Source organism: Carica papaya, chromosome 3 (assembly GCF_054855325.1).
Source record: "Carica papaya isolate Zhongbai chromosome 3, ASM5485532v1, whole genome shotgun sequence".
In the NCBI taxonomy this organism is placed as follows: domain Eukaryota; kingdom Viridiplantae; phylum Streptophyta; class Magnoliopsida; order Brassicales; family Caricaceae; genus Carica; species Carica papaya.
In genome coordinates this window covers 36,029,224-36,056,736 of record NC_142311.1, presented here as the reverse complement: position 1 = coordinate 36,056,736, position 27,513 = coordinate 36,029,224, and the positions used below count along the sequence as shown (strand labels likewise).

General features: G+C 37.2%; 3 protein-coding genes and 1 long non-coding RNA gene across 14 annotated transcripts; 2 read left to right on the top strand and 2 right to left on the bottom strand.

Moving 5' to 3' along the window:
- Nucleotides 1-3,699: 3,699 nt before the first annotated feature.
- On the bottom strand, nucleotides 3,700-6,005 carry LOC148268621 (uncharacterized). Its single transcript, XR_015818136.1, has 2 exons — nucleotides 5,589-6,005; nucleotides 3,700-5,378 (listed from the first exon to the last, which is right to left on the bottom strand). It is a non-coding gene; the product is annotated as an uncharacterized LOC148268621 (long non-coding RNA).
- A 6,018-nt stretch (nucleotides 6,006-12,023) lies between these two features.
- Nucleotides 12,024-18,573, top strand: LOC110814689 (Ubiquitin carboxyl-terminal hydrolase family protein). 9 transcript variants are annotated; one of them, XM_088216957.1, is made up of 7 exons: nucleotides 12,025-12,543; nucleotides 12,705-12,794; nucleotides 14,311-14,448; nucleotides 14,726-14,854; nucleotides 15,114-15,157; nucleotides 15,283-16,573; nucleotides 18,434-18,573. In XM_088216957.1, the coding sequence occupies exon 6, from the start codon at nucleotides 15,285-15,287 to the stop codon at nucleotides 16,512-16,514; it is 1,230 nt and encodes a 409-aa protein (XP_088073083.1). In that variant the 5' UTR covers nucleotides 12,025-12,543; nucleotides 12,705-12,794; nucleotides 14,311-14,448; nucleotides 14,726-14,854; nucleotides 15,114-15,157; nucleotides 15,283-15,284; the 3' UTR covers nucleotides 16,515-16,573; nucleotides 18,434-18,573. The 9 variants fall into 9 exon arrangements, with proteins under 9 accessions (XP_088073086.1, XP_088073085.1, XP_088073083.1 ...); XM_088216954.1 differs by having other exon boundaries at nucleotides 14,641-14,854; XM_088216955.1 differs by lacking the exon at nucleotides 12,705-12,794 and having other exon boundaries at nucleotides 14,641-14,854.
- On the top strand, nucleotides 16,609-19,034 carry LOC148268620 (Tetratricopeptide repeat (TPR)-like superfamily protein). The gene has a single exon (XM_088216964.1). The coding sequence runs from the start codon at nucleotides 18,439-18,441 to the stop codon at nucleotides 18,904-18,906; it is 468 nt and encodes a 155-aa protein (XP_088073090.1). The 5' UTR covers nucleotides 16,609-18,438; the 3' UTR covers nucleotides 18,907-19,034.
- A 507-nt stretch (nucleotides 19,035-19,541) lies between these two features.
- LOC110814697 (transcription factor) lies at nucleotides 19,542-24,548 on the bottom strand. 3 transcript variants are annotated; one of them, XM_088216962.1, is made up of 8 exons: nucleotides 24,235-24,548; nucleotides 21,683-22,324; nucleotides 21,489-21,551; nucleotides 21,227-21,370; nucleotides 20,968-21,036; nucleotides 20,436-20,501; nucleotides 19,988-20,047; nucleotides 19,542-19,909 (listed from the first exon to the last, which is right to left on the bottom strand). In XM_088216962.1, exons 2-8 carry the CDS (start codon nucleotides 22,127-22,129, stop codon nucleotides 19,742-19,744), a joined length of 1,017 nt encoding a protein of 338 aa, XP_088073088.1. In that variant the 5' UTR covers nucleotides 22,130-22,324; nucleotides 24,235-24,548; the 3' UTR covers nucleotides 19,542-19,741. The 3 variants fall into 3 exon arrangements, with proteins under 3 accessions (XP_088073088.1, XP_088073087.1, XP_021897939.2); XM_088216961.1 differs by having other exon boundaries at nucleotides 21,683-22,296; XM_022042247.2 differs by having other exon boundaries at nucleotides 20,974-21,036; nucleotides 21,683-22,296; nucleotides 24,235-24,547.
- Between the last annotated feature and the right edge of the window lie 2,965 nt (nucleotides 24,549-27,513).

Sequence of the window (27,513 nt, the reverse complement as noted above, 5' to 3'; positions counted from 1 at the left end):
TCCCACTTCCATTCTGGAATCGGTAAAGGCTGAAGCAACCCCCCTGGGCGTTGATGTTCTGCTTTGACCTGCTGACATACCAAGCACTTAGATACAAAGTCGGCTATATCTCTCTTCATCCCATTCCACCAGAATCGGGGTCGCATAGTTTGGTACATTTTTGTACTTCCTGGATGCATGGCGAACCTTGAACTATGGGACTCTGTCATGATGTCTCTTTTTAATTCATTGTCGTCTGGGACACACATTCTGTCCTTGAAACGAATCAATCCGTCGGCAGAGATCTGAAATTCTGAGTTCACTCCCTGTTCTGCATCCTTCTTGCGGTTTACTAGGGCGGGGTCGATTGACTGGGCTTCCTTTATTCTTTGGATTAACTCGGGTTGGACTGCTAGGTGGCTCAAACATGTGGCCCTTTTCAGATCTTGCAGTCGAACCTGCTGCGTAGCCCCAATGGACCTGCATTCCGAAACCATCAGATGGGCTAGGGTGCCTGCACTCTTCCTGCTGAGGGCATCGGCTACTACGTTGCCCTTACCTGGATGGTATAGGATGTCACAATCATAGTCCTTGAGGAGTTCCATCCACCTTCTCTGACGCATGTTGAGATCCTTCTGAGTGAAGATGTGCTTCAAGCTCTTATGATCGGTGTAGATCTGAAAGGTCTCTCCATACAAATAATGGCGCCAGATTTTCAAGGCGTGTATGATTGCGGCGAGCTCCAAGTCATGGGTAGGATAGTTCTTCTCATGATTCTTTAGCTGTCTAGACCCATATGCTATAACCTTTCCATGCTGCATCAGGACACAACCCAGGCCCAGATAGGAGGCATCACTATAAACTGTATACCCTCCTGATCCGCTCGGTAGAGCCAGCACTGGTGCAGTAGTCAGTCGCTTCTTCAATTCTGAAAAACTCCTTTCGCAGTTCTCATTCCAATCAAACTTTGCATTCTTCTTTGTGAGTCGGGTTAGAGGGGCCGCTAGACTGGAGAACCCTTCGACAAACCGGCGGTAATAACCCGCCATCCCTAGGAAACTGCGAATTTCCTTAACTGTTGTCAGCCTTTTCCAACCAAGTACCGCTTCAACCTTTTCGGGGTTCACCGACACCCCTTCCTTCGATATAACATGTCCTAGAAAGGCGGTTTGCTCGAGCCAAAATCCACACTTGCTCAACTTTGCATACAACTTCTTTTCCCTGAGTACCTGGAGGACTTGGGCAAGATGATGAGCATGTTCTTCTCTACTTTTTGAGTAGATTAAGATATCATCGATGAACACGATGACAAATTTATCCAAGAACTCTCTGAAGATTCTGTTCATTAGATCCATAAAGATGGCCGGGGCGTTGGTTAGTCCAAACGGCATAACCAGGAACTCATAGTGTCCGTACCTGGTTCGGAATGCCGTCTTGGGGATGTCTTCTGCTCTCACTTTTACCTGATGGTAACCTGATCGTAGATCTATTTTAGAAAAGACCTGTGCACCCTGCAACTGATCGAAAAGGTCATCAATCCGGGGGAGAGGATACTTGTTTTTAATTGTTACCTTGTTTATCCTTCTATAATCAATACACAGCCTCAACGTTCCATCTCCTTTCCTTGCAAAAGTGACCCCGGCACCCCATGGGGAAATGCTGTGTCTGATGAAGCCACTGTTTTGTAGCTCAGTGATTTGTTTCTTTAGCTCTTCCATTTCGATGCGGCTCATTCGGTAAGGAGCTACCGAGATGGGTTGGGTTCCTGGCTGTAAGTCTATGGTGAACTCGACCTCTCTGTCCCCTGGTAGACCGGGCAGTTCATCCGGAAATACGTCTGGAAAGTCTCGGACTACTGGAATCTCTTGGATACAAACTTCCTTCTTGGGTTTACCTAGTTAGGGAAAATACAATATCAACGCACTGGGAATTAAGAAGAAAAGAATTTGTCATTAGGGAGAATCAGTACCGAATAATTTTATTAACTTGTAAATGGCTCCTCGTTGGGAGGATTAAATACAATCTTTTTATTAAAGCAGTCTATGGTGGCGTGATACGCCGCCAGCCAATCCATTCCTAGGATTACATCAAAATCCCCTGTGTCTAACCCTATCAAGTCTACCCTCAATTTCCTATCTGCTATCTCCACGGCACACGCCCTGTAGACAACCTCTCCTAGTAATGTCTCCCCCCCAGCGGTAGATACAAACAATAATGAATCTAGTCTATCAGGTGATACACAAATTTTGGAAGCAAGAACATGTGAAATAAAAGAATGTGATGCACCAGTATCAAACAAAATATGAGCAATGTGGCCAGAGATAGTATACATACCATGTACCACGTCCGGGTCTGCATCGGCATCCTTCTGGGTAAGGTTGTAAACTCTGCCCTGGATTGGAGGCCTCCCTTGATTCTGGTTCCTAGGGCACTCCCTCGCATAGTGCTGGGCACTGCCGCATATGCGACAGGTGTTGTTGAGGCGGTAGCAGGGTCGGTCCCCATGATCCCTACCGCAGTACTGGCAGATCTTCCCACGAGCTGCCCCCATAGCCTGAGGAGGGCCTTGAACGGCAGGCCTGGGTCTCTTACTGGGTTGGACAGGCATGGTAGGCGCTGGCCTGCGGAGCGGGGCTGAAGGTCGGGAACTTCCCGTTAGCTGAGGGCGGGTGTCGAAGCTCCTTTCTATGATCTGCGCCTTTGCTAGGACTGCCGAATATGTCTCGAGCTCCATCACCAACAAGTGCTGTCTGATCTCCGGGCGGAGACCCCACTGGAATTTCCTGGCCTTTCGGCCCTCATCCAACAATGTCTCCGGGGCATGTCGACCCAGCTCCAGGAACTTGCGGGCATACTCCGACACTGTCATATTACCCTGGACCAACTGAGCAAATTCAATTTCCTTTAAATGTTGGATGTGCTTAGGGAGATACTCCACATGGAAAGCCGCTAGGAACTGCTCCCAAGTAACTGGTACAGGCAAGGTGGCCCGCTTGAGCTCCCACCAGCGTACTGCTTCCCCTACCAGCATGTAGGAGGCAATGGCAGCCCTCTGCTCAGGAATTACTCCCAAGGTCTCAAATGCTCTCTCAGTCTCCGCCAGCCAGTATTGGGCCTCTTCGAAAGAGGATCCCCCTGAAAAAGTAGAAGGGTTCAGTCTCCTGTACCTCTCTATGAAGCCGGGGTCGATCAAGGAGGGAGCGGGGTCCCGAGGTAAAGGAACCGGGGCCGGCTGAGGGTGAACTGGGGGACCCTGTGGTGGCGCCTGCTGATGGGGTGGGGGCACTGGAATATGCTGTGGCGGTACCTGTTGGTACTGTGGCTGTGGTACCGGGTCGTACCGCGGCTGTGGTGCCGGGTGGTACTGTGGAGGGACAGGCTCCTGCCGGGGTGGCTCGGGATCAGCCTGCTGTAACGGGGGCTCAACCTGCGCTAGCGGAGGAGGTCCGGGTAACTCCCTTCTCTCCTCTTGCCTTCGCTGGGCAGCTACGAGAGCTTCCACCATCTCATATAATCTGTCCAAATCCTCCCGAAGTGAATTATCTTGTGCCGCTCGGTTTAGTGGGGGCCTTCCTCTCCTCATTTCTGTGTACCTGCATTTACAAGGAATGGTTGAGTAACGACCCATCGGTGAGTATTTTTTTTTTTGAAGGACTATAGTGTAAGGGATGGGTCCGAGGAAATGCGGCTCTGATACCAACTGTAACGGCCCCGTAAATATTAAAATGAAATGAGTATTTAAATATATCAAATGCGGAAGCGAGATCAAAATTTCAGTTAACATCCCTTACACGAAAAACCAGAAACGTACTTAAAATATAAAAGATTAAACTAACTAAGAGAGAAACTCGAAAATAAAACTATGAGTATGACTACAGAGTCTCTAGGTATCCCCTTCGTCATCCTCCTGCGGAACGGGCTCGGGAACCATGTCTTCCTGATCTGAAATGGTTAAATAAGGAGTGAGCTACACTAGCCCAGTAAGAACATCACGATATCTCACCGTCACGGAGGTAAAGGTGGGTAGAAAAACACAAAAAGACCAATGGAGCATAATTTACAATAAACTCGTTTATTAACATGAAAACCTTTACCATCCACTTACCTCGGTGGAATTTATGAAAATAATATAAGAAAATAATAACATTATCACAATCATGGAATAATATAAGCTGTAAAACATAGCACTTATCACGCCTTTCGTAATTAAATCATTAATCAACATATCCTTTTCTCATTTACCAGCCTACTAGTATCCATGGGGGTCCATAGGAGTTCCGCTACCCGTTAACCTTTAACATTCATAATCAGTTTCCAGGGCCGTCCCCATACCCCGTCCGGTATGGGCGCCAAAACCATGAACCTCAATACCCCGTCCGGTATGAGGGTGAAACGGGCCGTCCCCATACCCCGTCCGGTATGGGCGCCAAAACCATAAACCTCAATACCCCGTCCGGTATGAGGGTGAAACGGGCCGTCCCCATACCCCGTCCGGTATGGGCGCCAAAACCATAAGATCTCCATACCCCGTCCGGCATGTGAGACCACAATCCCGGTAGGGTTCCCTACGGACCCGGTCCGTCCACCATCTCCCAGGATATCTAGTCAGGCTGACCCCCATAATACAATTATCAGTCTATACAATCTTTCATTTTCCTTTTCCTCAATCAACATCATCAATTCACATTTAAACAAGCAAATCGTAAATCATACCAACAGACAACATACAATATCAGTTTTTTTCAGTCATTCAACCCATAATTAATAAAAACGTAGTACATGCACACAAATCTGTAAAATGAACACATCAAACCTCATTTTGCATTTAAAGCTGTAAACAGGCCAAATAACAGTAAATCATCAATCACACTAGACTCGGGCTCCATTAGCAACCTTAAGCAATTTCACACATGCGTTAATTCAAGAAATACCGTTTTATCATTTTGAACTTTAATACCGTGATAGGAAATAGGGTGAGGGGTCCTTACTTGTTTTCGAGATCCGAATACGATTCACAGTGCGCCTGCAGGCCTTCCCTAATTTTCCCTGAATTTTTCCCGGGGAACTGAAACACACTAACAGTACCTGCACGTGTTCCAAAAAAAATCCAAATTAGGCCCAGGGCCCCTTTCGGACCAAATCGCAACTCCGGCACGGCGGCTCCGCCGTGCTCCGGCGACGGCGCCGCCGCTGGCGGCGGCGAGTCGCCTCGGGTTGACTGTTTTCGGCCGTTTTCGGCCGAATTCGGCCACACTCGCATTGGTCCTTGTCAGAAAACAACCCTAGGGCCCTCGGGGGGCCAAAAATCACGGAAAAAACGGAGCTTACCGGCGGCGGCGCTCTCGGGTGCAGCGGCTCTCCGGCGAGGTTCGTGTTTTGGTGATTCGGCTCCGGTCAACCTGTAGAGAAAAGAATGGTGATCACGGTGATATAAAAATTGCATCGAACGGAGGCCGGGAAGGGCCTCGTCGGAGGCAAAAACCGAGAGGGGGCGCGGCGGCGCCGCTGGGCTTCGGCCGCGTATTCCGGCCGTTTGGCCGGGATTTCGGCTTCGATTTGGCCATAGGAGGAATCAGTGGGGAAAAACGAGTCGGGGGTATGAAATTTACCTCGATCGGCGGTCGGAAATTTCCCCGGTGCGGCGGCGAGTGGCGGCGGGTGGCGGCGGTCGGCCTCTGGTTCGTCTTCTCCGGCGAGCGGCTGGCGGCTAGGGTTTGTGGTCTGGTGTGGGGGTTCTATTTATAACCCCTTGCCTTTTGATCACAGCCGTTCATTTTGTTTTAATCTGGGCCGTTCGTTTTTTGATTGAATCTGGGCCGTCCGTGCGATTGAATCTGGGCCGTCCGATCGCGTGATTGATCTGGGCCGTCGGATCGCACCCACGCGGATCGCCAACGTGGCTCCTTTCGGAGTGACGCGATCTTGCCACGTGGCAGGCCCTGGTTGGCCGGGACTGCTGACGTGGCTGCTGACGCGGCTGCTGACGTGGCCCCCCCTTTTTTTTTTTTTTTTTTTTTTTTTTTTTTTTTTTTCCTCCTCCTTTCCGGGTGCTACAGACTCACCTTTGCGGTTGGGTGTTTTGCTTCGGTTAACCTGTAGAGAATGAAACGATGATTACAATGTTAGAAAAATTACGCATAACGGGAATCGGGAAGGGCATCATTGGAGGCGATTTTTGTAATTTTTCGTGGCGGCTTTACCCACGGTTTTCGACCAATCCGTCGGTTTTTTTGCTCCAATTTGGCTATTGGGGTGTTTAAAATTGAATTCCGTGCGCACATGAACGAATCTAGACCGTCTGATCACGGGCACGCAGATCTCCTGCGTGGCACCACATCAGTGTCCTTTGCCACGTGGCGCGCTCCGGTTCGTCGAGGCTGTTGGCTGGGCATCCTACGTGGCACAATTTTTTTAAATTACGTTTTAACCTTCAATTTCTAAATTTTCTTTCAAAAATATCATCAGAACCCAAATTTTTACTACTTTTTCTCAAAATTATTTTTAATTTCATCATCTATTTAATTTTTTTTCATTTTTACATTAATTAATAATTTAAAAAATAAAAAATTAAATTTTATATATTAAATAAAAATATTTAAAAATTATATTTACATTAATTTTAAATATTTTAAAATTAATTAAAGATATTACAGTATTAGCCGTTCGATCCCAACAAAGGGTCTGGACCATTGATTACTTATTTCTTTTTAAAATTCTCAAGTTTTCCTTCCTATTTGAAAATTTCCCTTTTATTTTCATATTGCCCCTTTTCTTTCAAAATTTATTTGACTTGGTCGTTTTTTATTTTCTCCTTCTTTTAGGTGTTACAAGATCTGTATTTTTCACTGTGCGTATATGTGCATGTATATATATCTTAGGATTTTGAAGAGAAAAACCACGTGCACATTAATAAAGTTTTTTTTTATAATAAATAAGTTAGTGAAGTCTTTTAACACCCACGTACATTTTTTTATATAAAAAAAAAATAGTAGGTTAATGTTAGTTGTACGTTATATGATTAATATAATACATATATATAATGTATAATTAATTAATATATGAGTTTACTAAAGAATATATATTCATAAAAAATATATTTTTTACTTATTTGTTATGTAGTTTATAATCTAAATTTTTTTTTAATTAATAATTTAAATTTCGGTTTGGTTAATTACAACAATATATCTTTCGAAAGCGCATACTAAACTCTAACAAAAATTATAAACGATCAACTTTCTAAAAATGTTTGACAATAGCTTATAAGTTATTTCACTTATAAGTTATTCTTGTGTATTTTTTGATAGTGAACAAGCTGACTAAATTTTTAAATAAATAAGTTATGTAAGTTTTTTTTTCAAATTTTATTATTTAAAAAAATCATTATTTACGCTTTATACTAATTAAAAAATAATTTAAACATAAAACAGTATTTTTATTTTCAATTTTTATTTAATATTTACATTTAATTATTAATTAGGTATACATATTAAATTTTCTAGAATTAATAAGAGATATTTTACACTTTATTCGAAGAACAACAACATACTTCAGATAGATGATTAAAATGATTAAATTTTTAAAAATATTGTCACAATAACTAATAAGTTGTAATAAAACTCTTACATTCTTGTTGATATGTATAAATTTTTTAAAACATTAATAAATATCTTAAAAATTATTATTAACCGATTATAAATTTTATAATAGAATAATTCATTTACAAACATAAAATATCTGAATTTTTTAGACACTCTAACTATTGTACATGAATTTATAATAATTGTAATTCTAAACGTATTTGCCTTGTGAATTTAATCAAAATATTTGATTTTGATATGTTTATATTCTATTAGTATAAATTATTATTTTCTACTTGCTGTGTTTTCAAATTGTAAAAATGATATGTTACCTAATGTTGATGTTTAATTAATGATTTAGTAAGTCGATAATAGTGTTTTTTTTTTATATATAAAAATAAATAAAACGATATTTTTAACACAAGTAAATAATAAAAATACTAATAAATATAGAAGAATATATTAAAATTTGCACGTTTAAATACTCAGTTAGTCAAAAGAAAAACCAAGATGTTGACTATTTGATAGTTACTAATTTGTATTATATATAAAGACACATTATCAGTTTAATTTCTAAATTTTGATGTATTTTTTTTTTTATTACTATCTAATGAAAAGAATATGCCGCATCGAATTAATAATTTGCTCCATACTTCATCACTCTTTTCAAAATAAAAACCAAACAGATTGACCCCTTTGATATAGACTATTTTATATTACTTGTATGTATGTATATATATATATATATATATATATTGCAAAGAGACATAGAGGATGAGTAGACAATGGTTTTTGTAAAAATTTAAATTACTCTTTCTTATAATAGGGAAAGAATAAGAAATGTAATTTCACTGGTTACAGAACTTGTCACAAGGGTTCATATTCTTTTGTTTTATCTCAAGTGACAACAACTTGTAACTCTGGAATGTTTCATTTTTCCTTCAAGTAAGCTTCTATTAAAATTTAATTTAATTTAATTTTTAGTTATAGTAGAAAAAAAATTAATACGTAATTAAATAAAATAAAAATGACTTTTGACGCCTAACCCAGAAGGAAGCTGAAATTTAAAGTAGTTGTTTACTTTTTTGTGATAATAAAGAGTTTAAAATTAAGCACTTGCGTTGGAAGTAGTTGAAGATATTATTTTGAATTAATTAAAAATACTTTCTGGGTACGTAATTAATACAATAAGAAATTAGAATCTTTAATCATTAAAAGATAAATTTCAAAAATATTGACCATGTACCATTGATTTATATGGAATCTTTTTCTTTTTCTTTTTTTTAAAATGAAAAGAGGGTAGTCTGAGTTTTTTTATAATTATTCAACTAAAAAAATTTAAGTGTTATGAAACATAATTTTTTTATGCAATGCATTACAATTTGTTGGAACGAAATCCTAATTCAAGAGGGACGATTGTCATCTTATAATATACATACTAAACAATAAATTATAAGTTTTTTAGTGTAAAAATCCAAAACTTAATGAAAATGAAGATATTGAATTAGTAAAATAATAGTAGAAACAACTATTAATTTGATATTTACATTCCTTACACAGTAACAAAAAAAAAATTAAAATCCTCTAGGGTTAATCTCCGTTAAACAATTCTGACAAGATGTGGGAGACAACTTTTAGTCGCAACTTTCTTGCGGTTCAGGATCCAGATATAGGTCTTCCTGATATGAAATGATTAAATAAGAAAGATGAATTACACTAAACAAAATAAGAATATCAACACTTAACACCGATATAAAAAATCAAAGGTTGGTAAAAATTACAAAATGACCAATGAAGCTATTTACTCTTTAAAAAAAAAAAAAAATCATTTAAGGTAAAAACGTAACGTTAGTTTCATATTCACCAATATCTTTAAAGAAACAATAATAGTAAATATTATCTTTTACCTACTTACTAGTATCTTTAGAGATACATAGGGATTTTTCCTATGCGTGGATTCAATATCTAATTTTATCAATAAACTGGTCGTTTTCATACTCTGTCTGGTAATGAGTACCAAACATACCACTGTCTCAATACTCCATCCGATATGAGGGTAAACTATACCTCCCAACTTTTTCCGGTATAGGACTTCTCAGCCATGTTTGACTTGAGTCATGTCCACAATATGGTTCACTTTATGTACCGGGTCTGTACACTATTTTTCATAATATCCGATAATCCTTTTATGCACATATTCATGTCATTAACTAGCCACTAATTACACGCAATTATTTCATATTTACAGATCAATAGTACGACATATAAACATACAATACAAATAATTAGAAAACGGGATTATAACATTTAATTCAAATTAGTCAACTGGTGAGAATAACATCTCAGCAATCAATAAGTGAGAAACCAATTAAAATCAATAAATGATAGCAATTTAGGTAGTATAAGAATAAACATGCAATACAGTTAGGGTAATTACATACTGATAAGTTATTTGTTCCATTAGTGATCTATATTCAATTAATAAGGGGTTTTAAATTTTTACAAAAACACACCATTATTAATTATAAAACTTTAATTTACCGTAACGGAAAGAAAGAGTGAGACATTCTTACCCCAAATTGGTGTTTAATGTTTGAAACACTGTCTCTTTCATTACACTTCCTGGTGGTTCTCGAATTTTTTGAGTTTTTTTTACATAAATCAAAACACGCGTGACGTATTTTAAAATACCCCAAAAAGACAAAAAATAAGCATTTTAAATTTTTTCAGCCAATTTGCACCACCGTGCTCCGCAGCCGGATTTGCCACCCACAGCGGTGTCTCTTCTCGGCCTAGCCATTTTCGATCATTTTTTTTGTCAGTTTTGACTGATTTTGCACGAAAACTTATAAAAAACGTGGTTATGTGGTCTCTATTGGCCGAAAAAGGGAAAACCCGGGGCATTATTAAGGGAAGAGCTTTCCGATGGTGCAACTTCGCTATTCTTCTCTCACGGCCGGGGGTTCCATTTGGTCAACCTGCACCAGAAAAGCATTAGGAACACAATGGTAGGCAAATCAAAGGGAATGAAAAATGAGAAATGGCTCATCGGAGCAGTTTTTGGGTCTTAGTCGCGGCGATTCGGCCGAGCTCCTCTCTCGATTTTCGACTTCCCTTTTGGCTTTGTCTCCGATATGGGTGTGTGGAGGTTCGAAATCAAATTTTGAACGAAAAGAGAAGAAAATTTTACCTTTCCGGCGTCTGTGGTGGCAACGACGGTTGGTTTTCTTTTCAGCCGCCCTTTTTCTTCTCTAGCGAGCTCAAATGTGGCTAGGGTTAGGATTTTGGGGATGTGATGTTTATATACCTTTTCCATGTCAATATGGGCCGTCCGTGTAGGAACAAGTGGTCCACTCACAACCATTGGATTGCTCTTATTTGGGGAATTAATATGGATTGTACGATCTGATCAAATCTAGCAGTTTGATCATGCTTGAAGAGAAAACAGATCTGAACCGTTCGTGCTCGTAGGAAGAGATCTGGGCCGTTGGATTTGTTGACATGCAGATTGCCCACGTGACTTCCCACATGGACGCATGTCCATGTGTCTGCCACGCTGCACACAGCAACCAACTGCGCTACTGACGTGACAGTCTATGTGACCAAATTTTTATTACTTTTACTTTTACTCTAGTTTTCTAAATTTTCTTTTAATTAGATCATCCCTTAATTTTATTTTGGTCCTAAATTTTAAAAATATTTTTAAATGCATCAAAAACTCAATTTTTTTCAAAAATTTAACAAAAATTAAAATTAATTTTGTAAATTTATTTCATCATTATTATTAAATTATTCCGGACTTAAATTTTGGATTCGAGTATTACATTTGATGTAACATTTTTGCAAATAAGAGATACGACTTCAAAATATTCTTGAGAAGGAAAAGGAAAAGAAGAGAAGTTATAATAGAAATTATTGAGGGAGGATTTAGTGACAAATATAGTGGGAAAATCAATCTCTCACATGGTTTATTTTTGTCAACTCCTTTGACTCCCAATTTTTTTTTATTATAAATAATAAATGAAGGGATGTACGAAAAACTTCCACATCACAACAATGAAATTAACGAAAAATGAGTAATTTTTTCTTTATTAAAACGTACTTACAATATTTATTTATAGACATAAAAAATAATTACTGATTTTAAGAATATATACTACTTCCCATGTCTTATTTCCACAAGTTAATAAATTGAATTTTTTTTAAATTTATTTATTTACAGTTAATTTAACTTCATTTTTGTATTTAATTTATTAGTTAGCTTTATGAAATGGAAGGAAGATATAAATAAAAAAATAATTATATGTGTTTGTATGTCTAAAAATTTATATTGAATTGAATTATAAATTTTTGTTACTTTCAAACTTATTATTATCATTTTAAATATATATTTTAATTTACCTTACTTCACAAAGAGATTTATCCAAGCCCAATCCAGACACATATTTAGGCCCATATGTTGTCTTTCCCTACTCTGCGCTCGGTCAGTTTCTGCTTCTCCCCAAAACTATTCCTCGCTGCTCCTGCTACTTCGCCGTAGTGGTTCCACCTTCCATTATCCTCTCTGAATATCCCTTTAGGCGCTCCCTTCTCTTTCAACTCTCGCCTGATATTCACCATAGACACCGATCATCGACCACAGCGTTCCTTCTCCTCCTCGAATCAGTCTCAATCCCCACAGCCTTACTGCTTTTTGCTGTCCAACCAATCCGAGGCTCATTTTCATCAATCTCAAAGACCCAGCTCTTATTTCGCGTAAAATTCTATTTAATAGTTGCCACCGACTCACCATTAATCTTCGTCCCAATCAGTGCCGTTTCTTCCTTCTTATACGCAAATATTGAGTGCCAATCGACGCGTTGCCTCGAGCTGCCAGGCTTTTTATCACTGTACTTTTGCTCAAGTTAGTTACAGACTGATCACTTCCTCACCGTCGACCTTCGTTCTCGAAGGCTGCAGCTATGAAACGGGAAGGAGCTACCTGCGGGTAATCCTTTTTAACTCTGTTTCGAGTGCTCTGTTTATTGAGAATTCGATTGACATTGTGAATTTATGTTGTATACTTCACCGATTCTTAATAATGATTGGTTTGTCTGTGATTGCTTTAGATAGTTCTTCGCTGAAATATTTGCATGCTGCCTCTATCAGGTTTTTATTTGCAAGCAATTTCCTTTTATCTCTCTGGGATGTATTCTATGGTGCTGTGATTGAATTTTCAGTGCAGATTTTTCAAGCATGGTAATGTTTTAAATTCTGATGCGTTCATTATTCTTTGTGTATTGGAACTTAACTATACCTCACATAGAATCTCAAGTTCAAGTTTTTTTTTTTTTTAATAATCAGTAAATAAAAGGCATAGCAAAGCTGCTTTGTTAAAAGGAAACAGATTGCAGAAGAGAACCAGGAAAATGAAAAATAAAATAAAGATAATAACAAGAAAGGTATAGCAGGCATTTTTAAAAAAATTTCAGAGGAACAGGAATAGATTTTACCTAAGAAAATCAGGTTATGAAATCATTGGTGAGATCAATGAAGACGTTGCATCAAAGAGGAGGTATATGCTTGCCAATTGAGTTGTGCTCAAGACTAGTGTATCTGGTATCTGTCCGTGAAATGGGGTACAAAAAAAAAAATGAAAAATGGTTTAGGAAGTTGCAATGAAGCAAGAAGATCACAAGAGTGGGAGTGGCTCCACCCAAGCTCTCAGGGTTAGAGAGTTGCCATGTTGTAGCGACCACACTTAGTTTTCTTATATGTAATGAAATACAATTACAGGGAAGAGGAGTTGCCACTAACTCGATTGAGGTAAGGTTAGATGCCACAAATATATAGGTCTATCTTAGTAGCAAAAAAGTTCTGGAAATTGAAGCAAGACAAGAAAGGGTTTAAGGAAACATCCTACAACAGGAGGTAATTTGTTTAGACCTAAACAATATATGTTTATATGTGAACATGGGTCTTGAGAGGATAGCCATTGGTTGTTCAACCTCATAATAACAAAGATTAAAAGTAAAGAATGGATGTTAAAAACCCGAATAAGGAAAGAAGGAAATAAAATACTTAGATTAAGAGGGTGTATAGACTATGGAAGAAATATGCTTAAAGCAGTGCTTATAAGCAACTCATATGTAGTGGGTACTGATCAATGTTTTCTTAATAATAAACAAGCCACTTATCATATTTTGTTAAAAAAATAAATACTGGAAATAATAGGTAAGGAGACATGTTAAAGAACTTCAAGAACATATAAGAAAAGCTAGCGCAGATGCTTATTATTATTATTTTTCTGCTCATAAGTTGCTTATAACCACAACTAGAATATATTTATCTTTTTTAAGTTTATCAAAAAAGTAGAATTTTGGGAGTACTTCCAAGTTCTTTGTAAGAGAGTGGTTTACTCGGCTTGAAATATGGAGCTTATAAGCTACAGAACTTCAATTTTATATGTAGGAGAGTGTTTTACTCGGCTTGAAATATAGGAGCTTATAAGCTATAGAACTTAAATTTTTGTAGTAGCATATAAACTGCTAAACTCCTTTTTCCAAAAAATAAGGTGCTGGATTTTTGGGGTATCATGAGTTTATAAGTTAAATAAGTCTATTTATATGTTTATTTTCTAAATAATAAACAAGCCACTTATTCTATTTGTTAATAAAATAAATAATGAGAATAATAGGTAACTGGAATGTTAAAGAATTCAAGAACATATATGAAAAACTAATGCAGATGCTTGTTAATCTTTTCTGCCTATAAGGTTCTTATAAATGCATTTGGGGCTCATAACTGCAACCAAATTGGAGTCATCTTTGCTTAACGGGAGTATCTGCTTGTGCTGTTTTCCTTGATGGATAAGTTCTTAATTACATTCAGTTACTAGATTTTAGTTATCTGAGTAAGTTTACTTGTCTGAGTCTGATGCTTTTACTTCGGTCCTAGCAGATATCTCATTTTTGCTTGCTGGTTAAACACACAGATGCTCTAACTTCATGGAGATTCTAATCCTCAACTTATGTTTTCATTAATGTTGAGCACAAAAGTTATCATATTAGCTTATCATTTCTCCAAAATGTTGAATTTATCACAGGGTAAATTGGGATTATTAGTTGTTCGAAATTTTGGGCATTTGGATAATTTTGTTTGATTGAGCTTCTTGTTATTAATCGAGAAAGTTCCATGGAGTTCATAATTGCATAAAAGGAGTCACAGTGGCTGTGGCGTGTCAAGGCACTTCTTCGACGGTCCCCACCTCACCCACCTATGTAGTAGAAAAACTCTGAGTTCGACATTGAATAGCCATGGTGAGTTCATCACCAGTGGCATAAGCAGAGTTATTTCCAGAGTATCTTACTTTAAGTTCTAGAACGTCCTTTACCTGTGGTTGAAAATTTAAGTGAAGATTATGTGACAAGTTCTAACTATGTTACACATTTTAGGATCATTAATTGGTAAACATGTTACGTATCTTAAACTCTCTGCCAAATCAGAAAAAAAAAACCATGATTCTATCTTTCACCTTATATTAATTTGAATTTTATGTGATTACCATTTTGATTGTAGGAATTTGAGGTGTAATTAGCTGAGAGGAAGTGCAGCAGCAGCAGGTACAGCATCATAGTACTGCTTCATTATTCTTGACTACTTAAAATGCAATGATTTATCATGTCTTATGAATTTAGGTTTAAAATCCAAAAAATCCTTCTTTGATATTCTTTTTGTGGATTATTAGGTATGATATTCAAATGGCCAAAAATCTCGTACATTATTCAAAATCTCAAAGCCGTACCCATTATTCACATAAACCCTAAACTTAACCTTCAAATTAAATCCATTTCAAGTCTCAAAGTAGTTTGGCGAAAAGATGTGAAACTAGATCAGGCAATTGAGAATGATAAGCAATACAAAATGTGTGCCCGGGTCATCAAGGAAGTGCTCAATGAACCTGGTCAAATAATTCCGCTTCGCTACCTCAACAAAAGGCGGGAGAGATTACGCCTTAATATTAAGATCAAAACTTTTCTTGATCGAAACCCAGGTTTATTTGACACTTATTATGATAGGATTAGACCCAAATCTGAACTCGTCCCATTTGTGTGTCCTAGTGACAAGCTTAAAGCTTTTCTTGAAGAAGAGCAAATGATATATAGGAAAAATGAGCCGTTGATTGTGTCCAAACTGTGTAAATTGTTGATGATGTCGAAAGATAGAGTGATTAGTGCCGATAAATTGATTCAAGCAAAGAGGGAATTTGGGTTCCCCAATGATTTTTTGGTCAATTTAGTGCCTAATTACCCAAATTTCTTTAGATTAAGTGGGTCCCCTGGAGAGGGGCAATCATTCTTGGAGTTGGTTTCATGGGACCCTAAGTTTTCAAGATCGGTTATTGAGCAAAGAGCTGAAGAAGAATCACAGCTAGCAGGCATCCGAGTTCGGCCTAATTTCAATGTTAAGTTGCCGCCAGGCTTTTTCCTGAAAAAGGAAATGAGGGAGTGGGTAAGGGATTGGTTAGAACGAGACTATATATCCCCTTATGAAGATGTGTCACATTTGGATCGAGCATCTCCAGAAATGGAAAAGAGGATGGTTGGAGTTCTCCATGAATTGATTTCCCTTTCAATATTTAAGAGGGTTCCAGTGCCAATATTGGGGAAGTTCAATGATGAGTACAGGTTTTCTAATGCCTTTTCGAGTGTATTCACAAGGCATTCAGGGATTTTCTATATGTCTTTAAAAGGAGGGATAAAGACTGCAGTTCTGAGAGAAGCATATGAGGATGAGCATTTGATTGATCAGGATCCATTGCATGAGATAAAAGATAAGTTTGTTGAGTTGTTGGAGGAAGGGTGGCGAGATAGAGCAGAGCACTTGAGGGTGCAAAAAGAGGAGCTTAAGAAGGACATGGAGATGATGGCAATGAGGAATAAGAAAATGGATGAGCGTGGCTGTGATGAGCAGCTGTGAATATGAAAATTTCTCAAGATTGTGACTGGCATCTCTAGTAGAGAATTTTGCAGTGGCAGGTACACAGAATTTCATTCATTTTGCTAATTTTTCTTGTGATGAACTGATTAGTTTGTACAAAATGGACCATGTATTATATTAATTACTCATTATATATTTAGTGTACTTGATCAATGCGTTAGTTATGATATATCTAATACACCTTGATACAAAAAAAGTGCTACTATTTCTAGAAATTACTGTATCCATTTTACTTCATCTGGTATTTGTCTTGGGTGCCCTAAATATCTGCCGAGATATATTGAATTCTTGGAAATAAATTTCATGCATGAAGAGGCAGATGAGGGTACATAAATGAACTTCTTTTAGCAATATTTTGAGAGAACTTCTTCAGCGATTAGGTGTTCAAGAAGTACAAAGAAATTGTTTTTCTAGTTGCACAAGGTCATGTTTTCAAGAATTAGCTAAAATTTTATAGGGTAGTGAAAATTTGCATTTCAAAGTTATGATGAATCAGCTTACATTCTTTTATGCACGTATTAGAAAAAAGACGATATTAATTTGTTACTTTTTTTTATTTGAAGGTTGAAAGTAGTTTGAGCCTGGATCTTTTGATGCAGACTTCTGTTTTTGAGATTCTTGATCTTGGGATCTACTAGGCCTAAACCAAATGAAAATTAACAATGTGACACTGCAAACCTGGCATTCTTACACACTAGCAGGTTCATGAAAACTGATTTTGGAATGCGAATAACTTCTGACCTAAAATCAAAATGAAGAATAGGAAAATGATGCATGAAATGTGTTCTGAATAATATCTAAAAGTACATGTGAACTCTCTGATGATTGTGTTTGTACTCAATTAATACTCCATTAAGCTATTAATTGCCATAAACTAAAATGCCTAGGAGGTAGTAAACTGGGCGTACCTTTCAAAACATGATACTTACATTGTTAATTTTTTGTGGCTGCTGCATGTTAATATTTACCATATGAACTGTGTCTATTATCTCATTGCTTTTTACTGTTACTAATGGCGTCATAACATCTTAACATATTCGTTTATAGAGTTTCGGTTGCAACATCGGATGTCTAGGCTTTTCCACTCTCTGTTCGTTGTTTTCACTTTTGGTTTAACTCATATTCAATTTTTTAGTTAATTTCTAGTTCCAATTTTTAGTTTTAGTCTTCATATGGGTAGTAAGAACATAATTTTTTGTGTTTCAGTTACCATTACCAGTATCTTGAATTTTCTTGCTATAGGAATTCAACTCCCACTTTAGAGTGTAGAAATTGAATTCCTACAATAAAAGAATTCAAGCAGTAATCATAATAACTCAGAAAATTGAAAAAAGAAAATATGTACTCAAGTATACATACTTGGGCTATATAAAAATTAGAAGTAGAAATCGAGCCGATTAGGAATTGAATGAAAATAAAAACAAATGCAACCACAAAACACCATACGCCCTAGTAGTTATGTGGAGTAGATGGTATCCCGTTTTGAAGTTGTGTTGTTGGGTTAGAAGTCTCCAAGTAAAGAAAAAAATTATAATGTAAATCCCCCTGAAAGAAATGCATGTAATCATGTTTAGTAAATATATATAGTCTTTTTATATGGGGACAATAAGTGAGCAAGAAGATTAATTATTAATAAATCATCACTCCAAAAGCATGAGATTGAGACATGCACAAATGTTCGGATACCTGAACTTTTCCAAAACATTAACTAACAATCTTTTCTCAAGAAGAAAAATAAAACATAAAACAAGAAGACAGTTTCACTCTCCTAAATCCTAACTAAGAATGAAAACAGGAGTTATGATAAATGTGGGTGTATATATATATGATTGAAGCAATGGTATATATCTGGGATATAGTTAACACTCATTCCATCTGATTTCTCCTTACATAATTAGCTCGCATGGAAGCAAGTAAGGTTCAGACATTAGCCTTCTTTGTGGTGCTGCTTTTGGTGTTGCTTCCCGAGGGTTCTGATTGCGAACCAATCAGGTCCCTTCCCCCACCTCGTCCACTTTGCTCCTCCCAGTATGTGCTCGTTAATTATGCCTGCTCAATGCTCCCTTATTCTCCCAGACAATCAGTGCTTGGTTCCATCGCCTCTCCATCTCCTGAGGCGGGTGAGCATAAAGAACATGATCATAAGCACGGCCATGGCCATGGACATAGGCATCGACATAGGGGTAGGCACCAGGAGACTCCACAGGAGCGAGAATGTTGCAGGTGGTTGAGGGAAATGAATGTTGAATGTGTTTGTGATCTATTAGTTCACTTGCCCTCGTTCCTGACCAAACCTTTCCACAATTACACAGTTATTGTTGATGAAACATGTGCCATCACTTTTCCTTGTGCCGGGCGACTAATACGATGATCATACTAAAAGCAGGGAGCTATCCCATTATACATCAAGATTATCTCATTACGTTTCAACTACATTGTTAATTATTGTTATTATTGTTATCATCATCTGATCTGGCCAATATTACCTTATTATTTTTAGTTTGGTGATTCTTATTAATCTCTCTCTTAATCATGACTCATGATCACAAGTCTTGAAAGGTATACATACATAAATATATACATACAAATATCTATATATATATATATATATATTATGAGAATGACAAGAAAATATATGTACTGTTAGATGGCTCAGAGCCAACTATTCCTATAAAACTCTCCTGTTTTCAATAATGAAATCATAATAGATAGATCTAATTATAATTTTTTTAAACAGTGAATCTGCATGTAATTAAGTCCATAACTTGGGGAATTTTTAATCAACACAAAAAGTGTCAACATAAATTGAATGTCACAACGTTAATTATAACCATAGGAAATAATACCTCTTCAACTATTAACATTTAAGGATTAAAATCACTGTGTTCTCTGACCTATGGAGTTAAAAAAAACATCTCCAACCGTGGACAAGCAAAAAGGAAATTAGACTCACGAGTGCCTCTTTTGTTTCCATTCTGCCCAGCCAAAACGAAGGGCAAAGGGGAATAAACAAAGAACCAATATATAATTTTCGTCAAAATTAGCCTCGGTTGGAAGGGCTATACTGCAATTACTGAAAAATATTAAATCATTCTCACTGTAAAACAAACTGAGCATAGTTTTTGCTTAGCAGCTTTTCTCCTCATGCCATGGAAAAGGAAGTAGTCAAATTGTTAGATGTTTATGTAATAAGATCAGGAAGATATCTACGCAGCTTGGCAGAACCCTTCGGCAAAAGATATAGGCATTATGTAGAGGCCTCTACTCTCCAACAATTGGGTTGCTTCAGATGGATTCATCTCAAGCAGATTTCCCATCAAGTCTTCAAGAGGTCCATTCATTGTCTTTTCATGGAGAATATAGTGACCATATCCCTGCAAATAATCAATCACCAATTCTACTTGCTTAATTTCCATCCAATTCATAAAACTTAAGCACAAGATGGCAAATACCTCCAGAAAAATAAAAGGATGAGAAGTCGGTTCCCCTCCCAATCTACTTCGACTTAGTTCCTGCAAAATTGAGTTGCCTTACAAAGTCAGATTAGTGATCTTAGGCTGCATCATGTTAAATTTTCATACTAATGTTTAACATGCATAATTAGAAAATAATTAGCAGTCTGCAAGTTATAATGATTCCCACCTTGAATTCCTCGATAAAATTTTAAACTCTACAAAAAACCATGTTTCAGTTATGCATATTAAGACTAACATAAAAATTATAGCTAGGAGTACAGTAGACTCTGAATGAGAACTGAACCAACTGCAACCTAAGATTCAAAGCTAAGAGACAGAATATTCCATCGTTCTTTTGTCATTGCTCATATCCTAGATAGCAATTTACACGATAAACATAGGTTGTGCAGCTATCATGGTTATGGGAAACATGTAAAATAACTACCTTTATCTGTAATTGCAGAAACTTGATATGGCCAATAACATCATCAACTACAGATGTTTGGCTACCCTACAAAACCAAGAACTAAGCAGTTAGATTGATGAACTCCCACCCATTCTGAGCAAACATAGCGGTCTACATCATATTGAAGACTGATAATGGAGAAAGTACAGACTAATACCAAGTGTAATGTATATCATATTCAATCTGTTGATTTTTGCTGTTGTCATCTCTTAGAAGTTCATTGAAATATGCAGTAAATGGAAAATGAATTTGAAAGATTCATAAATCTGATTTTTCCAACTGAACTTACATGCTTAAACTGAAGATTGATGGTAATACAGAGATATATGCAATTTTCCGCATCTAAAAGCTGAATCTTACTGTAAAATTAAGCTGTATCCCAAAATCCTTTTTTTTGCAGACACGGCAAAGAGTTGGGGAAAAAAGAAAAGCTATTTAACATATAAACTGATGGAAAGTGCAAGAAAATGGCCTGAATGCATTTTCCTGAGGTTCTTAGGTAAAAACATGCCTTTACCTCAGAATTTTGAAGCAGTCCTCGCAGTGCTTTCAGTTTATCAGCAATTCGCAATCTGCGTTGCTGAATTGAAATAAAGAAATGCAAAACAGTAAAAAGTCTGGCGACAGCCAAGCAAAACAATCCCTAATCTATTAATTCAAGAAAGATGAATAACAATCATGATTCATTTTCTTCATGCACAAGACAATAAGGTTAATATCCAACCTAGCACAACAAATATGCTGTATTTCAAGAAAGGTGTTCTGCTTACACGATCAGTTGCAGAGGTTCCTTGTCTTGGCCTCCTATTACGTGGCTTTGACAGGAAACCTGATGTTTGGACTCCATACTTGGAACGAAAACGAAAGGAATTACAATCATTTCCACTTGGTTCTTGTGTCCCAAAAGTCTGATTCTGTTGCACAACATTTTAATCATACCATCATCAATAGCCAAATTCTTAGCACGAAATGTGGCACATTGAGACAGAAAAATTGTTTTAATGATGAAGAAAGAAGAAGAAACTTCTTCACCTGAGCATAGGTCTGAAATTTTGAGTAGATTGATCCTCCATCTTGCAGCTTGAGAAAACTTACCTGTCATACAAAACATTCAATATCTGCAGTTAACGTGGAAGAACACAGACAACAGTTTAAACTAAATTCATCGGGAATGACACGGTGGGGCAAATGGTTTTCAACACTAGTTCTCTGATACATGCACTTACTGAGGCTTCATGGAAGTTGCTATTGAGCATACAGGTACATTGCTTTAACTTCCAAGCATCCATGTCAGAGGAAGAATCATTATCTCTAGGAGCAAAAGCCTTCTCAAGATCATTCTTTAACAATCCTCTTTGGACCTCAGAGACCCTCTCAACAGCATCTATGCCACCACCAGGCAGAGCAACAGACTCCATTAAATCTGCAATTGGAGCATTCTCAAGGTATCCGGAATTTCCTGTGAGAAATTCAACGTAACTGCAAGGTGTCTTTGAGCAATGAAGCCACTGAGATAATGACAAAGTATCAGGCTGGCTTTCAATCACTCCATCTGACATAGGAAATAGCTGGTTTTGATCGTCTCCAGAACCATAAGAGCCATAATTGGAATTCCCGGCAAAAGTGAGGGATCTCAACTGTAAAGGATTTTCTTGGCCACTTTCTCCCTCCATCTTACTTACCAATCTGCTCAATTCTTAACTGGTAAAAGAAACTGAGCTAACGAGTAGACCTTCTTCAAAAGTGTACCCTCACTTAAACTATCTAATGCTCAACAGTGGTGAACGAACTTGTCAACAGAGCATATTTCCCTGTTTCTAGAAGTGAAAGGAAATATTTCCTGCATCAATTAAACCAAGAGATTGAAGCTGCGAGCAAACAAATAACAGTAACATCATTTGGTGCCAATCGCAACTCCCTTTCATTTCTTTAAATAATAAAATAGCCACCAAACCACAACCATGCATTTCCAGAATTTCCAGAATACAACAAAAATATTCACGGAACATTGTTCTTACCTAAGCTCAACAGTCTGATAAGGAAATACCACTAAGATAGTCACCAGCAATCTACTATGCGGATTTCGATACTTTTGGACTGGTCAATATACAAATTAAGTATGGGAAACTAATTACAAGACGAAATTGTGCAAGGTACAATGTAGAATAATCAATAGGACATGAATTGTGTACAATTGTCTATATTTTATTTACAGTGGACACACAAGTTTGTATAAACCTGTCTTTTGGATATAAACTTCTTCAAAGGATTAGACAAATATTGCAAACCTATCAAGGATGAAAAAAGAAACAGGGTAGAAAAATAAATAAATAAATGGGAAAAAAGGGGCTTTCTCCTTCTCTTAGCTCCAACAAATAGGATTTAATTGTCCTTTGCAGACCTAAATCTAATATGACCAATATGTGCCAGTAATAGATAAAAGTAATGAAACTAAAAAGCAGTGCTTATACAAGACACAATTAATTTTTTTAAAAACATCCATCAAAGAAAAGAACTACAAGGAAGAAACTAAAAAAAAAAATCACATGCATATATATGCATAGACATATGTACTTATGTAATAGTGCATATTACTTTTTAAAACATAACTTATGGGGTTTCACCATTGGCTCAAAAACAAAATATAAAAAGCCAAGTGGTGGATGAGACTTAGCCTAGGTAGGGTATCCATGGTGATAAAAGGAAGAAAACAATTTCTCTCGTCCCTTCAGCTACTTTGTGGGTGTTTGGAAATAGAGGAACAAATGAGCTTCGATGATAACCCTAGCTGTTTTGCTCCAAGGCAATCCTCATGTTACTTATGAGGATTGACATTTTGATTGATTTCTATATTTCTCCATTACGTACGTGAGTGATAATACCTTTACTGCCTTCATTTATATATTCTACTTTTATCTCACAAAAAAATAATGAAAAAGCCAGGTACTCACAACAATAAAATGAAATAGTAACAATAATAAAGCCAAGTAAATCATTAATGATTAATGAAATAAAAAAATGAAGTCATTCAAAGATGGTAAAGCAAGTTTTTTATGGACATGACCTAAAATGATTAAAACCAAGCCCCTATAAAGCATGAAGCAGAATAGCAATCAAAATTAACGGGCATACCCCTTCACTAAAACTCGATTTACACCATCATTACAACCGCCCTTTAACTAATCCTTACTTAAAGGTTAAGGAATAATTTCTGTAATTTAAAATTTTTAGAAAACAGCAAAAACGCCCAGATAATCTAAAAGTAACTGCACACAATAAGATTTCCACATGCACATACACATTCCATGTTGTACATGCAAGAAAAGAAACGAAACTGAAAAACGAGATGCAATCCATGAAAATAAACAATTTAAGGGGCTATAACATTTAGGTTTTCAACCATATGGCAGCCATAAAGAAACCACGGTTTTCCTCAGGAGCATATTAACAAGCACCTTATAGGCATAATCAAACCAAACACTTACACTTACTCACCAACCGGATCTAACAGGGAAACAAGAGTAAAGACATAAGTACGCGAACATATATAGCAAAAAACCACGAGCAGTATAGAAAACTCTCTTCAAACATTTTGTCAAACAATATTTTTTTTTTTTTTTTTTTTTTTAACAACAAAAAGCCTATTTTATTAGTTCACGTTTGAGCTTAACTAGAAAATGTCAATGGCAAGAAACCTGACAGGATGAATCCCGAATAAAAAAAAATCGAAGGCACATTCAGAAGCCAAAAACATGAAGAAAGGAAATGTAACTCATACAGTTGACAAAGAGAAGCAGTCACAGAAGAACTTGTGGAGGAATGCGCGTCGAAGCTGAAAAACGGAGTTTGGAGGTTGAACACAGCAGCTTATGCTCCAGTCGGTAACGAAGGGAAATGTCGCCGGGTGAGAGTGAGTTTCGGTAAAGACAACAGATAGAGAATAGAGAGAGGAGGTAGGGCGATCTTTGATGGGAGTTAAGAAGAAGGTAGCCGTTTGCCGGCGGCTTCAGTCTCTGTCGGTGCGTCACTGGACTTGCCTTTTTCTCCAAGTAAAGTTAATAAATGGCTTTATTTGTATTCTTTTCTTTCCCTATGTTGCTCGTTATATATATATATATGTATATATCTTTTTAAAATTTGAAATTATTATTTAAATTAAGGTTTAAAAGTAAAACTAATTACTTTAAAACCTTTAAGATATATATTAAGTAAATAATAAACATATATGTTTTTTTTTTTTAGTGAAATATGACATTGAATTAATTGGGAAATATTATATCCATAATTTGGGGAAGACTTTCCCAGATATGATGATCAGAAAAATTACATGCAGCCTGAGCTAATTGATGAGCTGCTAAGTTACAATCATGGCTAACCCTTTGCAATGAAATATCCGGCCGGCTATGTAGTAACTCTAAGCAATCTGCGTCTATAAAACCACACACTGAGCTCTCTTCTTGTCTATTTTGCAAAATGCGTACCACCTTCTGCGTTTCCATTTCAATCACCCCCTTCCCTTGAACATTTAGCACAATATGTTGTAGAGCAGCTACGACATCCCAGTAACTCTGCCAAATATGGATCCAGACACCCACGATTTCGGCTCGAGAAGGCAATAAGCACCCTCCCCGAATCATCCCTGATAACCACACCAAAACCCGCCTCGTTTAGTGAGTGAAAAACAGCAGTGGCAACATTACATTTCCAGGTGGCCCGCTTCAGGTGGTGTCCCGCTTCTAGCAATCGATGAAACCTGATCATTTGAAAGCAGACCTCTTCTCCTAATTTCATTGGCTTGCTGCAATTCCGTTAAGAATTTGCGCATCAGAAAAATCGTTGTTAAATCTGCAGACACTGTACCATGCCAAATAAATTTGTTTCTTTCTAGCCATAACCTCCACATGCAGCAGAAAATCTTTGTCGTACCTTCCGCAGAAGCGGTTCTTACAGTTCGTTCCAACCAGCAGGAAATGTCATTATTTGATGACCCTGGGACGGGATGACCTAACAGTTCCCAACACTTTCTGGCCTTATCACACTCCAAGAGGGCATGCTCCCTGGTTTCATTTCTCTCACACTTCGGACATCGCGGATCAATATCTAGACCTCTTTCTTGCAATCTAACCCTGGTTGGCAGAGCATTGTTGAGCAGTCTCCACAGAAAATTTTCAACTTTAGGTGGGATAATCGCTGACCCCACAAATTTCCATGTAGATCGGAACCTATCAAAGGGGGCTTTTGTACAGGCTGCGAAAGTGGTGATATGCAGATACTACCGAGTATTTTCCATCCGATGCAAACGCCCAGATACATTTGTCTTCCCGTCTGAACAGGCTGAGAGGAATAATAAGAATTAAATTTGCTTCCTCCTCAATAAACATGACCCTTGATCATTTCTGGGTTCCAACTAATAGTCTTCAGTCATCAGGTCATTCACCAACATGTCCTCCGTACTGTCTAAAACAGGACTCTGCACATAAAGGATGACTCTCTCGGTAACCATGGATCATTCCACACCTCAACCTTTTGTCATGTTCCAATCGCCCACCGTAATCCCATGCTCACCCAATCTCTTGCTGTAATCGGACTTCTCCACGTAAAACTAGGATTACTTCCCAACTTTGCATTTAGAAGATCCCCATCTGGATAGTATTTTGCTTTGAGTATTCAGCTGGTTAATGTCTGAAGGTTACTTACAAGTCGCTAGACTTATTTTCCAAGCATTGCAAGATTAAGTACTTTTAATTGTCTAAAACCCATACCTCCTTGGTCTTTACTATGGCACATGCCGTCCCAAGAAAGCCAGTGAAGGTTACGCTTTCCAGTTTTCTTTGTACCTCACCAAAAACTGTTCATCATACGTTGCAATTCTTGACAGAAACTTGCCGGGATCAAAAACAGACTCATACAGAAGGTTGGTAAAGCTTGAGCAACTGACTTTAGCAAAATTTCCTTTCCTGCTTGCGAGAGAAATCTATGATTCCAACTTTGTAGCCTTTTCTGCAACATATCCTTCAAAAAAGCAAAAATACTCTTCTTTCTTTTGCCTACCAGTGAAGGTAAGCCTAAATACCTCCCATGATCAAAATTGTTCTGAATATTCAATTGATTGTTCAGATACACCCGCCGATCGGCCATAGTATTCTAACTAAAATAAATACCAGATTTTAGAAAATTGACTGCTTGCCCCGACACAGATGCATATTGACCAAGGAGATGCTTCACATATTGGCTCTCTTCACTATTTGCCCTAAAGAAGAAAAAAGAGTCGTCTGCAAAAAGAAGATGAGTAATACTCGGACTCTTTGGGGTAATACGGATTCCATGTATATGCCCATGCAATTCAGCTTGACAAAACAGCGCCGACAGTCCCTCCGCAGAAAGAATAAATAAATATGGCGACAACGGATCCCCTTGCCTCAAACCTCGAGACAGAATAATGCGGTCGATCTCCTTCCTATTCAAAAGAATATTAGGCCTTAATTTACTAATTAATTATATTTTAATTTATAAATTAATTTTTAACACTCTCTCTTTATTTATAAATTTCATTTTCAATTCAAGATTAGCTGTGTAACTTTTGAAAAACTTCAAACTTGAGCAGTTTGGTGAAAATATTTGCCACTTGATCTTCAATCTTTACGTGCTAGAGCTTCACTTCTTTTTTAGTAATGCAATCTCTAATAAAATGATATCTTGTGTCTACGTATTTGCTTCGTTCATGGAATACCGGATTCTTGGTTAGTGCTTATGCATACTTATTGTCAATAAAAGTTTTAGTATGTTTGTCCAGTGTTAAATGAAGTTCTTCCAATAATCTTCTAAGTCATATGACATAACAAGCACAAGAGGTTGTTGTCACATATTCAAACTCACAAGTTGATAGTGTAACAATGATTTGCTTCTTAGAACTCCATGTAATTGCACAATCACCCATAAAAAATACGAAACTAGTTGTACTTTTTCTATCATCAATATCTTCAGTGAAATCACTATCACAAAATCCGCACAAGGTTGATATCATTAGAATATGAATAAAATAACCCAAAATCAATAG